At 37.4% G+C, this 18,504-nt stretch overlaps 1 protein-coding gene across 4 annotated transcripts in view; it reads right to left on the bottom strand.

The window, feature by feature from the left end:
• Positions 1-15,982: 15,982 nt before the first annotated feature.
• tbx5.L (T-box 5 L homeolog) overlaps positions 15,983-18,504 on the bottom strand; it is a 48,982-nt gene continuing 46,460 nt past the window's right edge. For 3 of the 4 annotated variants that reach the window (XM_041587427.1, XM_018255535.2, XM_018255622.2), the window contains exon 9: positions 15,985-17,751. In XM_041587427.1, the coding sequence (XP_041443361.1) occupies positions 17,177-17,751 (575 nt within the window). In that variant the 3' untranslated portion in view covers positions 15,985-17,176. 4 annotated transcript variants of the gene reach the window in all.

The following is an 18,504-nucleotide window of genomic DNA, read 5'->3' as shown; positions in this document are numbered from 1 at the left end:
CTTTATTCAAAACTACATGAAAATAGTCAGTATTTCCACTGCCGTATGCATTTTGTGCCCTAGGGAAACTTGGTCATGGGCTTGAAATTCGTAGAGGTTGCAGAAGCTGGCTATTTTAAAGTAGCTTTATTTTAAAGCTTTTTTGCTTTTGTGGCCCTTTGTGCAATTGTTTGAGTGCTTGAATACCAATGTTCTTGCTGTTCAAGGTTTGCCTCTCCCTATGCTAAGATGCATACCCATCTCAATACAAAAATATAGTGTTAGAATAAGGATAATAAAAACAATGGTACCTTTTCCCCGGATAGGAAAGTTTCAGATATACCTTCCTCAGTGCAGTCCAGGATCTGGCACCTTCAAAAGAAAGTAAAGAGTGTTGAACAATGAAATACTGAAAAAATGTACTTACTTTTCTCCCTATGCTTAGGGTGTGGGGCTGGTGCATTTGCACCACCTTTTGTACTTGGTGAAGGCATTTATGCTTTGGCCTTCTGTACCCCTTTTCTTTTTGGTTAGTATTTACTGGTCACCTGTTAAATTAAACATCATATAGGTTGGTATGGGCAAACGTTGTGCCTTTTATTACATGTGGGTTTTAACTTTGTAACACAAGAGTACAGTAAACTGTAATAGCAACACCACAGTGAATGAGAAGGATCCATACTGCATTTTTTAAAGTGTTCTTATTTAAGTCTTTGGGGGGGGGGAGTTACTTCATTTCTCTAGGAACAGTTTGCAAACCATGAACATCCCTCTTCTATGTTCAATAATAAAGCCAACATACATTTTACTATTAGTTCCCCTTGGAGTGATAGTGAAAATGTAAATGTATATTAATGAAATCCAAATTCCAATGCCCTGAAGTGATCTTCTCTTTAACCACCATACAGCTGTCAATAATCTTCTTCACTTTGCTATCAGATATACAAATCAGCCATATTTTGTCACACTACAGACATGGAAAAGTCTCATGAGAGGCTTTACACTGTAACATTTAAAAAAAAGTTGCTAAATTGCCTTTCTTTTATCTCTAGGGATCTGTCTAAAGTTGTTATGCCAGAGCCCCTCCTAAGTGTTTCGTATTAATGGCTTATTGATCAGCTAAAATGCAGGGGGAAAGGAAGGACTCCTTGACCTTTAGCTGTGTCTGGGCATAAAGCCGCACGTTATAACCCATATAGTTTGATATGAACATGGTGTCTGACAGACTGTTAGCCGCAGAGCTGCCTGCCCCTTGTCAAAACACAGTGTTTGGTGTATGTCCCGAGGGGTTACATGGGTAATGGGGTGGGGGGGGGACAAGAGAATACGTGTACCTGACTTGTTGAGGAATTAAAATGACAAATCTAATCCAACTGAAATGGAATGTGGCAGAGGGTCCCTCTGAGTAAGAAATATGTTTAGTGTGACAAGTGTATATACAGGTTTGTGTCCTCTTTTGTCTAGAGGTCTTTAATTGCACAACAGTTAAGGCTAATAAATAAAACCAATTTGGACCTTCTTTTTTCCTAAATTCTGAAAAAAAAATAACTAAATGGACTTTTGTTTTCTTTTGTTCAATCAATTTAACTAGGTTTCTTACATTTTTATAGAACATGGATGAAGGTGGAACAGGTGCCATTCTGCTGCTATGGAACCAAAACCTCCAGAAAGCCTAGCCAGATGTGGTAGGTTTGACATGCAGTTTCTGGAAACCTTCCACACACACACACAAAAGATTTCTTTCAGCTCACCCATTCATGATCTAATTACATGGTGACAATAAAGACCAAGTCAGAAAGGGCATACACGAAGGTGGCACAGTATATATCACCTGTTTTCTTCAAGCAGAGCAAACACTGCTTCTGGTTAAAGTAGACATTTTTATAATTCTATTAAATAATATCTTTACTGATAAAACAGCAACAAGCGTACTCCATTAAAATGTCATTATTTTGCCATGTATATTATTGTATGTATACTTTCTGAGCTAGGTGGTACTCAATTTGCTCACCTTTAAGGCTGGCCTTCCCACCTACCCTTATGGATGTTACTTCACAGGCAGAGAAACAACTCTAATCAACTCCTTGCTGTATCTGGCAACCACCGTGTCAGCCTGTCTGCAAGCACAAAGAGCAGATTTTGCAGTGAAATTGCATAACTCTTTTTCCTCACCAAAATCAGCTGTGTATGTCTGCACACAGGTTGATGCCGTGCAGTTACATGAAGGATCGGCTGTTGCTCCGCATTAGCTTTAAAGGAGAAGGAAAGTTTAAAACTAAGTAAGCTCTGTCAAAAGAAACACTGCATATTACTTTCCTTCTATTGTGTAAACATGGGCTTCTGTATCAGACTTCCTGCCTTCAGCTTAAACTTCCTTGCCCTGGGTGTGAGCATGTTCAGTTTGCTCCTCTTTCCCCCCACCCTTCTCTGCTGTAATCTGAGCCCAGAGCTATAAGTGAGCAGGGACAGACTCAGGCAGAAAATGATGTCACACCAAGCTAATACTGCAGCTGCTATCCTAAACAAACAGAGAGCTTCTAGAGCATTTTACTCAGGTATGGTAAAACATTCTGCAGAATGTATTATTAGCTTGCATTATTGCAGCTAATCTACTGGCAATAAAATGCCTCCATAGCTTTCCTTCTCCTTTAAGGTCAGTTTAACACTGTGCCAGTAACTTTATGATCAATACTTCTGTAAAAAATAAAAAAAATGCTCCCCCCTTTAAGAATCTTGTAAACGCTACCAAATCCCCCCAATAATTCCTTGCAACTGGACTGTGGAAATACAGTGATAAGACTATGCTGTGTGGGAGAGAAACAATTGGAAGGGGGAGAGATGAATACTGCTACTGACCTGCAAACATCCCCCTTTCCCCGAATATGGAATATATTGGTATCAAAAATAGTTTTTACATTTAACATAGACAATTACTTTGGCTTTTTACCCAGTTGGTGTATTTTGTTTCTCTCATTAGTTGCTAGGGTAATTTGCATCCTAGCAATCAGATCACTGAAATTTCAGAACTGAAAAGCTGCTGACTAAGAAGCTAAATAACTCAAAAAACACAGTTAATAAAAAATAAAAACAAATTGCATTTTTTCTCAGAATATCACTCTCTACATCATACTAAAAGTTAATTTAAAGGTCAACAACCCCTTTAAAGGATAGATTGCATTTATTGTATCTTTATTCTGCACACAACTTTTCTGCACTCTGTATATTGGTGTTTATAAATAGTAGAAAAGCACTGTCAAGTGGGTCATCCTTTTTTAATTATTACTAAAATAATATATGCAATTGAGGGCTACTACCCATTCAATCATTAATTGTTCCAGAGAAAGTGTTCCAGAGAAAGCAGTTGTTGAAATGCTGCTTGTGTTAGGTACATGCTTTAAAAAACACAACTCCATTTACATTTTTCATGCCAAGAATCCTTCACAGTTTTTAGTACTACTGAGTGACAGACTACATCATAAGGGAGATTTAGGGGACTTATTGATGGTAACTGATGCTGGACCACAGCAAAGTTTGTGCTAATAGCAAGAATGCTTCAGAAAGAAGTTATAACTATTGAGGTTTACCATGGTTCTTTCAAGTCACATCCTAATTTGCTTTTAGGCCTAAACTCTCCCTTATAAACTGCTTTCTCCACTGACTTGTTAGACCAGTGTACTTTTTGTCTCTCCCCTATATACTTTCCCAGGGCCGCCATCAGAAATTGCAGGGCCCCATACGACAAAATTTCCTGGGCCCCCTGGGCAAGCCCCACCTATAGGTCCGCCCCCCACCACACAGTAAAAAAACAAAAAAAATATTGGTGGCTAGGGTTCCCACATGTTAATAAAAAATAAAAAGATATTGGTGGTCAGGGCCCCCCATAAAAAAACATTTGTGGCCAGGGCCCCCCCATTAAAAAATATTGGTGGCTAGGACCCCACATGAGAAAAGAAAAATTGGTGGCCAGCCCCCCCCCCCACATTATGAGAAAATTGGTGGCTAGGGCCCCTTAAACGTCCATGCCTTCCCAAAGTCAGCACTTACTTGATTAGCCTTCCCGGCTAATCAAGTAAGTGTGGCGTGGCAGGGCCCCCCTTACCCTCGGGGCCCCCTACAACTCTCCCCCGTCCCCCCCTGATGGCTGCCCTGGGCTTTCCTCTGATATAACATTATACAAAATAGAAATTATTATAGTTATATACATATTCTAGTTATATACAAAAATTGTATCATACAGTAACACTTTCCACTTTCTCTTACACTTCCCCCTAGTAAGACTAAAAAAGCTGGCCATAGACACAAAGATTTCATCATACGAATCGAGGATTCGTGCAATTTTCGGAACGTGTGTGGAGAGTCCCGACATTTTTCGTCCTGCTCATTCTTTCCTTCGCCAGGCTTTAATACTTTTACATTAGCCTAGGGATGGTACAAATGCCATCTAATGCCCATTAGAGTAATGAACACAGTTTTTGGCCTGTTCAAGTTTTGGCCAGGACACACCACCAGTTGCCAATAACTTCTAGCTAGATCTATCCAACAAAAAAAAAAAGCAAACTGCTTTAATGTGGCTACCGACTCTGCTATATGAAGCAAATATTAGCATGCTGGCATGTGCAGACATTCAACTGCAACAAAAGTGTTGTGACCCATCTTTTATCTGCACAAACAATATGAAGCCCATGGACCTACCCCAGGATCACACTTCCATCCTACATCTTGCACTGCAATTCTTTTATTTCTTGATGCAATTCTGGAGGAATGCCTTATCACTCGTGTGCATGCTGTCATAACTGAGTAGTTAAAAGTGCAAATGAAACCATAGTCCACATCACGTCATACACCTTCCAAAGTTGGAGCAACACTAAATGGAGGGCCTGCCATTGTGTCTTTGTTAAATCTAGATGGATAAGTCCTAACTAGCTGGCTGATTTACTAGATCAGGCTATACTTCAAGAGAATCTGTTTTCTGCTGGGTGCACCACATCCCCAGTCGTAAGGGTATGCATCTTTGCAATCACCACATTAGCTGGCATGGATACTGGGGTCAGCCCAAGATTCATGATTCGGACCAGAGCCCATCCTTTTTGTACCTGACCATCCATTTTTCCTGCAATTCTACTACAGGAAATAGTTCCTACGGTTCAATCAGGGGTAGTATTACATCATGGCCACTATTGATACACCATGGACCAGGTCAACCCAAACCCAACTGACAATCGCCAACTTTATGCCTAACCGACCTGCTACCTTCTGGCTGCCATAAAACAAAAAGTGATATCACTATATCCAAATTATATATCTCTGCAGCAGAGAGAAGCCAATGCACTTCACTCTTCTCTGCCATGTCTCTACATTGACAGGAACAGAGTCACTCCCTGTGTGCAGAGACACAGACACTTAGCCACTAAACTATCTGCCACATGTGACATTTGTCTTAGGGCTGCTTTGCGTGATTAAAGGGGTCTCTAATAGGTGTCTAATTGTGGCATGGTGAATAATTGTGTTATGGGTGCCTGAATAAGCCAGAAATAATTATGTTCTTCCAGGCAGTGGAGTGATTACTAGGGAAGCAAGGGGTGCGCGTTGAAGGGCTTTTTGCTGCAAGCTGATGAGAGGAGGGAAAAGGTTTCTGATGCAATGGTTGGGCCAGATTGCAAATTTTACCCAGGGTTCAGTCCATTTCTATTGCAATAAATTGCCACTTTAGGTTAGCTTCCACTTCTGGAACTCCTATTCCTTTTCACTTAGTGCTCTCATTAGTCTGTCTCATAAAATGTATGTTTATTTCCTTGGTACCTAATAAAAAAAATATGCAAATGATATGATGGTTATCATGAGCCAGATTATGCTACTATAGGACTGAGAGCTAGTATTTAAAAACCACTGACCCCAGAAAGCCAACCTCTTATGCAAGGGACATGCAGAACATGCACAGCACAGGTGAAGTGGACTATAAATTGTGCTAATCTGAGGCTCAACAGCTTCACATTTTATTTATTTGCTGGAAATAAAAGAAATCTGCATATACTTTTAGATTTTTTTATGGAGATCTAATCTCCCAACGCCCAATGGCCTAACAGGAGACTGGGACTTTTGAGGAAACCACTAAAATCAAATTTGTAATATAACTGTTGATTTTACAAGCAACCTCTTTACTACTTATTAAGCAGTAGTGTTAGTTTGATTTGGCATACAGACTGCTTTTAACACAAGTCTGAAACCTTACTACAACTCTATTCAAAGATGTGTGAATAAATAGTGCCACAGATGTGCTTAAAAGTATATTAGCAAATTCATTCAATGGTGTGGTGCATTTTTGTGCATACCATAGCACGGCACTTAGTAACTGATCTTTATTATATACAATAAATATATAGTTTATATTATTGTTAATTAACACGAGTATTTGCCTATGTGACTGCCCTGGTTTATCTATGGTTTTGTTAAGATGCAGGAAATGTGTTTACATGGTGCAAATGGCAGCATTTAACTAAAAACGAGCAGATCTGGGGTTTGACAATACCACTGCTTAAAAGCGGTTTATTAACTTTATTTTAGCAAAGGCTTCATTCTCTCCCTCTAACTCCCCTTTGGAAAAGAATATCTACCCACTCCCCCATCTGTCTGTTTAGGTAATGCAGATGTTTATAAAAATTCTTCCTGCCACTAAGAAAAATTGACAATCCCCCCTCTCTTCTCTCGGCTACCACCTCCCTCTCTTTTTCCTTAACTCAGCTAAGGATTTTGTTCTTTCTAGCTCCCTCCTTCTCCAGTTGGCGGTGCCCACAACGTACTTGGTAATTTATCAGGATTCCACATTGCAGCCGCACACCCATATGGAACTAGTTCTGCTAGGATGAAGGGAGAGAAGTACTACTAGGTAACTTCAGGGACTTAGGAGCTCCAGACCTTCCCACTGGAAAGATCTGCTTAATATCAAATGAAACCCTGGTCTGCAGATGCTTGTACATTTCCTTTTCAAACTTCATTCTTATATTATTTAACCTTAAGTGAACCAGAGAGGTAGCGTTTGTTTTTTGGAATATTAATATATGTCTCCTTAAGTTAGAGAAAATAATCTGTTTTGTGTCATTAAACCAAATGCTTTCTATTTAATTTTTGCAATTACCTGTACAGGCGTACCATGGCGATCGATTGTTCAGTTGATTGGACAGGTTAAAAGATTTATTTCAACTACTGATAAGATCTCTGCATGTATTGCCTATCTGACAATATCAATGGGAAACTGTCACTATTTGTCCGACATAACTTTCATATGATTGCTGTCTGTCAATTAATGTCCAGAACATCATGTGATTTGTTATTTTTCCTACTTATTTTAATCTGAATGGTTAACGGTGGATTGTTAGACTAAAACAAACAAAGAATAAATTCTGCACATCTATGGCCAGTTTAAGATATAATTAATTCTTATTGGCAGCAAAACCAGCCTATTGGGTTTCTTTAATGTTAAAATTATTTTCTAGTAGACTTAAGTTACGAAGATCCAAATTATGCAAAGATCCTTTATCCAGAAAACCCCAGGTCCCAAGCATTCTGGATAACAGGTCCTATACCTGTAATACTATAACCACTCTGCTAAAAGATAAGTATGGTAAGGTATGGGATTCGCTATCCGGAATCCCGTTATCTAGAAAGTTCAGAATTACGGAAAGGCCGTTTCCCATAGACTCCATTTTATGCAAATAGTCTAAATTTTTAAAAATGATTTCCTTTTTCTCTGTAATAATAAAACAGTACCTTGTATTTGATCCCAACTAAGACATAATTAATCCTTATTTGAAGCAAAACAAGCCTATTGAGTTTATTTAATGTTTACATGATTTTCTAGTAGACTTAAGTATAACGATCCATAATATTGAAAGATCCGTTATCTGGAAAGTCCCAGGTTCCTAGCATTATGGATAACAGGTCCCATACCTGTATTACAATTACATGTGTAAAAATTAGCTGAATTTAACAATTTGATAGGTAGTATAATTGAAAAATGTAAACATTATGCAAATCAAAGGCTTTAATTCAAATATTGTTCAGATGCTTCAGAAACCCATGCTGATATTTTTATTATAGCATTGTAAAATAGGCATGCTTCGTGGCATTGAGGGGTATAAATTAAGTGGCTGATCTCAGATGTATGACTTTTGTCTCTTAAAAAGTTCACTGGACTAAAATATATCAAAAAGGAAAAATAAAAGTGCAATTTCATTGAACACCAGTCAGCAATTGATCATTATATTGTTTTTAAAAGCAACAAAGGCTCTCTGCAGCAGGGATACTTACTTCCTAGGTTAAACAAATTATCTCTAGTATGTGCCTGTGGTAGGGAGATCAGAATGCAATTAGAATGTAAGCTCTGCTGAGGTAGAGGTTGATGTGAATCAGTAAGCATTCTCATCTTAGTGCTGTGTAATATCAGGTCCTATTTAAATAAAGGCTAACAATGATAGCAATAGATGTGTGTGTATGTGCTCAATAGAAATCCAGTAAGGGCTTCTTGTTTGCAGTTGATGCCAAGCGGTGTCTGTTTCCCTGCATAAATGACTGACATGCAGTTTTATTTCCAGGCATCTAACATTTCCACATTAATTTAGTACTCCTATATCTGTCTTGCCATTTCTACTTATTTAATACATACTTTTGCTTATTTAATTTATACTTTTAGTGTTAGGTCTTATGCAGCCATGGTAAAAAGCAACAGTCAAGATTTGTGTGTGTGCGCATAAATTAGTGTTGGAATAATGTAGATCAGGAGTGCCTATTTTAGTGATGTTGTCCCATTATGATCTACATCCATAAAACCATTGTTGGCATTCTGCTCCATGGAAAATTACTTAAACGTATTTATGGGAAAATATATATTATAATATTTAACTATTTCTTATGTAACCTTAACATAATAAATATCTGAATGATATAGGAGGGTGATTTAGATAAGCTGTTTGTTGACAGTGTCTTGAAATCTACTCGTCACCAACTAAAGGTCTACTGGTAGATCCCAGTCTACCTTTTGGGCACCCCTGATGTAGATCATTCGATCTTAGAGTTTTATTGAAACTGTGTGGTAGAGAAAACATAACTGTAATGACATATTTTCATGGTCTTGCAGCGATTAGTGCTCAAGTACAGGTATACGTTATCTGGAAACCCGTTATCCAGAATGCTCCGAATAACAGGAAGTCAGTCTCTCATAGACTCCATTTTAATCAAATCTTGATTTTAATCTGGATCTTTCTGTAATTTGGATCTTCATACCTTTAGACTACTAGAGAATCATGTAAACATTAAATGAACACAATAGGCTGGTTTTGCTTCCAGGAAGGATTAATTATATCTTAACTTGAATCAAGTACAAGTACTGTTTTATTATTACAGAGAAATAGGTAATAATTTTTAAAAACTTGGATTATTTGGCTAAAATGGCCTTTCCGTAATTCAGAGCTTTCTGGATAATGGGTTTCTGGAGACGTGATCCCATACCCGTACCCTGTCCTTGATCCCAATTAAGAACTAATTAATCCTTATTAGAGGCACAACAATCCTGTTGGGTTTATTTAATATTTAAATACATTTTAAGTAGAATTAATGGAGATCCAGATTATGGAAAGATCTTGTCTGGAAAATGCCAGGTTCTGTGCATTCTGGATAATAGATCCCATATCTGTGTATTGAAATGAACTATTTCCCATTCACACTTGAGCGCTGATCTCTACAAGAACTTGGAGACATTTCATTATATACATTACATCACTATAATTACATTATTTCTTATTAAATTATTTAGCTGGTCCATAAACAGATATATTAAAGTGGTGGTTCACCTTTAAGTTAACTTTAAGTGTGTTATATCGTCATTGCTACTTTTTATTACTCATCTTTCTATTCAGGCCCTCTCCTGTTAATATTCCAGTCTGTCATTCAAATTAATGCATGTTTGTTTGGGTAATGTGGACCCTAGCAACCAGATTGCTGAAATTGCAAACTAGAGAGCTGTTGAATAAAAAGCTCAAAAAACTCAAAAACCACAAGTAATAAAAAATGAAAACCAATTACAAATTGTCTCAGAATATAACCCCATACATCATACTAAAATTTAACTGAAAAGTGCAAAAACCCTTTAACACAAATATACATATCAGTAAAAGTAGCAGCTAATTTTGAGAGATGAGAGGTGACACTCTCTTAGCCTTATGATACATGGAGTGGATTGACAGCCAGTGTAATCAGGTGCAAAAAAGTGACGTAATGGTGAAAATGCTACTTTCCTTCTGTTTTTGCCTCCCATAGTGATACATGGAAACATTGCCTAAGACAGGAGTGGCAGCCTGGTGGGGACAGGCAGACTTTTGTTCATAAACACAGCAGTCTGTCACTGCCAAATTTTCCAGTTTAAGTTAAGCCTGGTTACAGGTGTTGTCAAGCATCATATTTACTATAGGCTTTAGTTAAATTATATAGTGATTGAGTCTCACCCCTATTGCAAAACTCTTCATGCTACAGAAGAGAATAATATTTGGCCTTCAAATGCCATGGTCTATTTTGAATCTCACTCTGGCCCTGACACCATCATTTTTCTGAACATCCAAGAATGTAGGTGTTTGTCAAAAAAGGTAATTTCTGTACCCAAAACCACACATGCTCCTGTACAATATCCCAGTTTGTGAATGAAACATTTTTTTAACATTCCTTACTTAATCCACCTATGTCTTAGTCAATAAGACCTGTTTTTAATCAGCTGCTATACCATCTTAAAATAAGTGCAAAGAATACTGGGAATTGTAGTTTTTGTAGTTGTTGCCAGTACCAATTTATTATGGTGAACAGTTTTCTTTATGGTTTCTCCAAACTTAATGTGAATGTGCTTTTATAGGCGAAATATACAATCACCTTTGCTTTTTCACAACTGTTATCTGTTTTTAATAGGTTGCCATTGTTCCGTCACTATGCTGTATTTTCCCCCCTGGAGCCTGATATGTAGTTAAACCTTTTACCTTTCAGCTTCCCATGCTACTGTTAAGCTTAAATAGCAATTTTATATAGCGGGTCCTCCTTTGTATGCTCTAAAGCACTAGCTGGCCATGCCAAACCCAGTCTGCTCTCTTTCTGAGCAAGCCACTCCATCAATTTAATGTTTGCATCTAGCCAGGGAGGAGATTGTAGGAGTTCTGTGGTTAGCTGAGGTCTTTCCCTTGTGATCAAAACATAAAGGCTGGAACACATTCCAGATTTCCTGGTTCTAGGCTAACATTGGCAGATCCGTTGCTGCCTCTTTTCTTAAGTGCCCCCCTGAGAGATAGATGTGGTTTTCAACTTCTCTCCCTCCATTTGCACACTTACGAATCCTGTGAAGAAGCAAGAGAAGCAGACAGAAAAGTACATGTTTAACCCATGCACCTCTAGGCTGCAGGTCTCATTCGTGCTTTCTCCACCTTTTCAATCCATTATATTTTTTCTGCTAACAAGGGTTCAGTACTTATGCTCCTGTGGAGCAGTCATCCAGCAGGCTGCCCAGACATTATTATAAGTAGACTACACTTATTGATGGAATAGTTACTTTAAGAAGTAATGTGCGAGGCAGTGAAATGTTTCCTATTCTATATAGGCTATATATGCCCTTGTGTGTCCCTTTCAGTGTTTTCATTATTGTAATTGATCCAATTAGTCCATTTATTTATTTATTTAGCACAATGAAATAAGAAAGATAGTTGCCGCACTGGCTTTTCCTCACCCTCGTTGATTCCGCTGCTATCGGTTGACTCTCCAGATTGGGTGCTGACTCAAGCGGGACTCCAACTGGCAATGTGTTTTTTTCTATGTTGATAACATTTATTTTAATTTAATTAAATAAATAAATAAATAAATAATGATGACTGCCGAGCATGGAGAGCCTGCATCAAACCATCCCATAGATTTTCAAAGATATTCAAGTCAGGGAACTGTGACGGCCATTCCAGAATATTGTACTTCTCCCTCTGCGTAAATGCCTTTGTAGATTTCGAAATGTGTTTAGGGTTATTGTCTTGTTGGAATATCCAACCCCTGCGTAACTTCAACTTTGTGACTTATGCTTGAATATTATCCTGAAGAATTTGTTGATATTGGGTTGAATTCATTTGACCCTCGATTTTAACAAGGGCACAAGTCCCTGAACTAGCCACACAGCCCCACAGCATGATGTAATCTCCATCAAATTTGACAGTAGGTAGCAGGTGTTTTTCTTGGAATGCGGTGTTCTTCTTCTGCCATGCAAATAACTAAATTTATGTCTCATCAGTCCAAAGCACTTTGTTCCAAAATGACTGTGGCCTGTGTAAATGAGCTTTTGCATACAACAAACAACTCTGTTTGTGTGAGTGCAGAAAGGATTTTTTTTCTCATCACCCTGCCATACAGTTGTTCTTTGTGCAAATTGCACTTAATTATAGAACGATGTACAGATACACCATCTGCAGCAAGATGTTCTTGCAGGTCTTTGGAGGTGATCTTTGGGTTGTCTGTAACCATTCTCACAATCCTCCACATATGCTGCTCCTGTATTTGTCTTGGCCTAGGTTTTACAGCAACTGTGCCTGTGGCCTTCCATTTCCTTATACCATTCCTTACAGTTGAAACTGACAGTTTAAACCTCTGAGATAGCTTTTTGTAGCCTTCCCCTAAATCAGGATACTGAACAATCTTTGTTTTCAGATCTTTTGAGAGTTGCTTTGAGGATCCCATGCTGTCACTCTTCAGAGGAGAGTCAAACAGAAGCACAACTTGCAATAGGCCACCTTAAATATCTTTTCCCATGATTGGACACACCTGACTATGTAGTACATGGCTTAACAAGCTAATCCAACCAATTTGGTATTGCCAGTAATCAGTATTGAGCAGTTACATGCATTCAAATTAACTAAATTGCAAGGGTACCCACATTTTTGCACAGCCAGTTTTCCACATTTGATTTAATTTCATACAACTGAATACTGCTTCACTAAAAAATCTTTGTTCAGAAAACACCCCAGTACTCGGATATTCCTGGGAAATGAAAGACAAACCACTGTTATCTTTTTTGTTGAAAGTGGATTATATAAAACAAGAGAGGTGTTATCTATTTTTAGAATAGGATTATTGTCATAGAGGCTGCCACATTGCTTCCGGTGGGTATTGCGATCTTGGAGAAAGCCAGTAACCAGTAAGGAGAGGTTTCTAAAAATGATATAGTTGCCACATATAATGCTATAATAGATTAGAATAGGCTTCCAAACAACCAAATGATGCTCCCATCAGTATTAGCAAGATGATGTGCTGTGTGTATGTTTTTATACCAGATATTACTTACCATTCAGACCAAACAATCAGATCACAAATTCCTCCTGCACAATAAGCATTCCCTTATTTTTTCTTGAGAAATCAAGGCATCGCATGATATAGATTTGCTCCAGCGGACGCTTTTCTCTTGTTCCCCTCCTATACAGGCTTGTTGAGTATGCATGATATAGCTGAGTAGAAACAGTTTCCCCAGTCACAGGCAGATACAGATGTATAGTATATAAAATAACCTTAGCTCATCAGACTTTGCAGTAAAGATCTGATTAAAGAAAAGACTTTGGTGTCAAATCATTTCCACGACAATAGATAAAGTGATTTTCTTATTTATAATTGTACCTTCAATGGGCACATCTTTACTCTGTTTCAGTCACATTATGTTGTATAATTCAGTAAACTTCACTTATACTTTATAAATATATACATACGTGTGTGTGTGTATATATATATATATATATATATATATATATATATATATATATATATATATATATATATCCCTGCATTTTGTCTATATATATATATATATATATATATATATATATATATATATATATATATATATATATATATATATATATATATATATATATGTATGTATTTATTTATATAGGTATGGAATCTGTTAAATGGTATTCCTTGGACCTGGGGCCATTTAAAGTCACTTGTCTTGCGGCCATGCTTTTGTATGATCATGAAATGCCTCTGTGACTTTAACGGGGTGGTTCATCTTTAAGTCTGTAGAAACAAGTCAAATTATCCAACTGGCTTTCTCAATTCAGAATAACTTGTAAATCTCTTTATCATATGATGATTATTATATTATGATAAACAGATTATGCTGATTGGAGTAACATTCCATGGTATTTATGCAAGAGAGATCTTATTTACAAGTCCCTCTCAATTGAATTGGATGACTAGTGAAACGTCTTCAAGAAAAACACAGCAAGTCCACTTGATTTTACTTATTTCTACAGACATACCATCTTCACAAACATGGTTCACCTCTAAGTTAATGTTATAGAATGGCCAGGTTTAAGAACCTTCATTATTTATTTTATATTTTTTTAATTGGTTGCATTCTTTTGCTTCTTTCCAATTTTCAAATATATTGTTATTGCTACGTTTGATTACTCATCTTTCTATTCAGGCCCTCTCCTATTCATATTCCAGTCTCTTATTCAAATCAATGGTGGCTAAGGTAATTTGGAGCCTAGCAACCACATTTCTGAAATTGCAAACTGCTGAATAAAAAGCTAAATAACTCAAAAACCACAAAGAATAAAGAATAAAAACCAATAACAAATTGTCTTGTAATATCACTTTCTACATCATAATAAAATGTATCTTAAAGGTGAACAACCCCTTTAATATGCCTAAATTTTACAACAGGAATAAATGATCTCCTTTATAACCTAGTATGGGCATTTTCTGTCCTTTGCACAGTACAGTCAATTATATCTTTGAAAATGGCTTGACATGAGAATTTGGGAGTTTTACTTTGAAAGCAGCTAGTAAGTTGCAGGAAAAACTTAGTCCCTTTGTAAAATGTATAATGAAGCAATAGAATTCTTAATGAATCAGATGAAAATTGAGCATAGGACTGGCCAGATATGGCCAGCTTAAATATATTGCAATTTATGGACAAACAATCCCTGTTTTGTTTAAAGGGTAAGGCATTTTTCAGTAGCAGTATGCACAAAATGTCTCTGTCTTAAATATATTGATAAGAGGACCTCTTGTATTTGACATGAGAATATGCCATTTTGTAAACTATAACCTATATAAACAGCGATGGACCATAAGGAGAACTTCATAGGATTTATAATAGTGAACAAAACTGACATTGAGAGAAGAACAGCCAGGCAAAATAGCATTATGTTTACTGTAAAGCATTATGTCAAACCCTTCTTCCTGAGAAGTATGGAAACAAGACAAGGTACTCTCAGAAACTCAATAACAGGAGGATCCTTCCAAAAAAGATGAAGACATAGTGTCTGAAATTCCCTTTAACATAACCTGGACTATTGCTTCTTTGCTGAGTCCACCCCAAGGGCACTGAATTCATGCTATGAATCACAGCAGCACAACCTGTGGCCTCATGCTTCTCTGTGATCATGGAAATTCTCTGTGACTTATGATAGCCATAAATATCACAGTACATTAGTAGTTCATATTGCTTATTAACACATTTAAACCATTGACCAATTCTCTCCATATTTTGCACCATCCGTCTTTTCTTTTATTGCAATAACATGCCAGTCTGATAAAGAGCAGCCCAGCAGCATAAAATAAGCCTGTATGGAAGGCTGCACTAATGAAAATGTTTCTCTGTAGTTTGCCAAGCAGCATGAGAGTGACTCACTTGTGAGATATAGGAATTATGTGATCAGGTGAAACCAACACAGATTTGTTTTTAGATAAATTCATTGCATCAATGTGTGATACAACTTTAACAGTAATAGTGCCTCTGTCCTGTCATTTCTATATGATAAGGGCAACATTACCTGTTCTATTTAACCTCACCTTGTGGTCCATAGGCTGAGCCCACCAAAAAGTTTGTAAAATCCTTGTACATGAAAGAAAGCTGAGAAAATTTTGCATCTGGTAGTAATGGTTAGAAATCAAATGCATTTTTTTATCCAGGAATCCAACTCAGGAAGTCCACACAAAACAAAAATATATTATCTTTTATTATATAACAAGGTCAATGACACAACATTTGACAAACCAAGCACTCTGTTTTATGTGGAGGTGAGGTGCAGGCTAGATCCATTGTTCAGGCCCGTTGTAGGATGGCTGCAGCTGTTGGAAGTGTTGACCACCCAATTATGTAGCCAAGGGTCAACGTTATTTAGCAATTGGGTCACAAAGTAATAATTAAAAATAACTTATGGAGGTTTTCTTACAAAAAAAGGTAATTGTGGGAAGGAAGGTTTAACTTGGCATGATTTTACTCATTTCTGTGGCAGAAGAGAAACCATACTTCCATGATATGCATATTTGCATTATGTTCTTGACGATCTTGGTAGACAATAGATAGTAGCCAATGTCTTTGAATTGGAATGAAATTGGGTGGAATAGCAACATAGCTATGTAGAACTATTGCAGAACAGAAATTGTAATTTTTTTACTCCAATTTTTTACAAAAGCAATACTACAAATGACCACAAGATTCCAATTATATAAGCTGTCATGCATCAAATACTGAAATGGCGGTATCTGCAACCATCACCAATCTACAGTACAGATCAAGGATTTATTCATATGTTTTCCTCCCATGTTTTTAGTTATTGATTTCGGATGAACATTTAATATTCTTAACATTGGTCTCTTTCCTAGAGGGTGACCCAACTCCGAAGACTTGCTGAAGTGTAGGAATCTAATTACAAGCTCTGCTTTTTCTCCAGAGCAATCTTTCCATGTCCTCCTTGACAGAATACACAGCATCATCATTGTTTTTACATAGACTGTTCCATTCTCCTACAGCACACTGAGTAATACACTGCAAACACCAGAGCCGTGTAGGTGCTTACATTAAGTGCATCTTTTTGCCCCTCCTTTTTGCTTTATTTGTCCTTCCACAAGGATGCCACAATATAGTGTTAGCCCACTGCATGAAGTGCAAAGCTACAGGATTTGAGAGGTCTCTATTTTTTTGAGTGTGAATCCTTTTAGGAACACTCCAACTTTGTATTATTCTTCTTTCTATGTAGGATCACAAAGCTAGAGAGTTTAGGAAGAAAGTGGATCACTGAAATAGGTTCCAGTACACAAATCCTTGCATCCTTCCAACATCTGTCCACATTCAATGGCTCTCTGAACAACATATCGGTTTTGCACTCCAAAACCACATCTTTCTGCCCTGTTAGCTGTTTTCATTCCAGTCTGGGACCATACCTACCCCATGCACAGAGTGGTATTGATGTGGTGAAATGGTCCGGGGAACACTGTGTGGGTACAAGAATTCAGTGGGCTGAAGAGCTGATGATTGTTGTAACCCAGATTGAGGATTGCATTGCCTTACAATGGCCTGATGAGAAGACTGATGTTGGAACATGGAGTGAGAATCACTTGGCTGTGTGCCTGCATGATTACTCAGTCTAGGCATGAGGGAACTAGAGGTAAAGTGAGCAGAGAAGTGCTGATATGGGAGGCGCTCCATGGGTTGCATTCCTCCACCTACTGTACAGCTGCTGTAAGAGGGCACACTAGACCAGCTGTTGCAAGATATATCCTCTATGGATGGTACAGGCTCTGTGGCAGGTGCTGAACTAGCATACATGCAGGCCTGTCGTTGGGCAGATTCTGTGCGGAAAGAGGTGGTAGATGAGGAAGAGGATGAAGGTTGTGGGTACCCAGATCGGTAAAAAGGGTCCTCTTCGCTTGGTGAAGTGTCCATGTAGGGTTTCTTATAGGAATGCTCAGCTGGCTCTTCACTTACTATATAAATAAAATACATACATTGTATGATTAATATACATTATCTGTTTGCAACATTATAATCGAATTTCAGGTGTGCCCTGACTAGTGATTTACCAAAGCTAGCTCTCCTAGACATTTTTTGAAGATTCAGGTTTGAACGAATCATTAAGGTTTAGCTGAACCTAATCCAAACTCATAAGACTTTAAAGCTGTGGATAACTGAAAGTGGCAGTAAATAATGCAGATATTTTCTTGTTTTCATATGATATGATGATAATATGCTCATTAGGGGTTGGATTTGGTTTTGTATCCAGCTATTTCTTTTGTGGAGAAATCTGCATTTTGGCCAAACTTGGAAATTAGGGATATGTTGTATTGTTGTTTTTTTTATGTGTCAAAGTAACTTTTGATTATATTAAAATCCAACATTAAAAAGGTTTAATGATTCTAAAGTTATTTGTAAATGAAACTGAAATAAGAAAGCAGAATTTGCTTGTCCCTTGCTGGTTTCTCCACTATACAGATATAGGGTTCCGTTATCTGGAAATCCATTATCCTGAAAGCTCCAAATTACGGAAAGGCTGTCTCTCTCAGACTCCATTCTAATAATCCACATATTTTTTTTTTATAATTTGTTTTTAACTTTTTTTCAGTTACATTTGGGTATACATTTGTAGAAATTATTAGTGAAATTGTTAGTGTAATAGATGGGATGTCTGTTGAGAGCCATTAGTGTAAGATTGTTTTCTTAGCTGCTGCTGCTGCCGCTCT

Source organism: Xenopus laevis, chromosome 1L (genome assembly GCF_017654675.1).
Source record: "Xenopus laevis strain J_2021 chromosome 1L, Xenopus_laevis_v10.1, whole genome shotgun sequence".
Lineage (NCBI taxonomy): Eukaryota > Metazoa > Chordata > Amphibia > Anura > Pipidae > Xenopus > Xenopus laevis.
The sequence above is the reverse complement of the archived record's forward strand: the minus strand, read 5'-3'. Positions and strand labels throughout refer to the sequence as shown.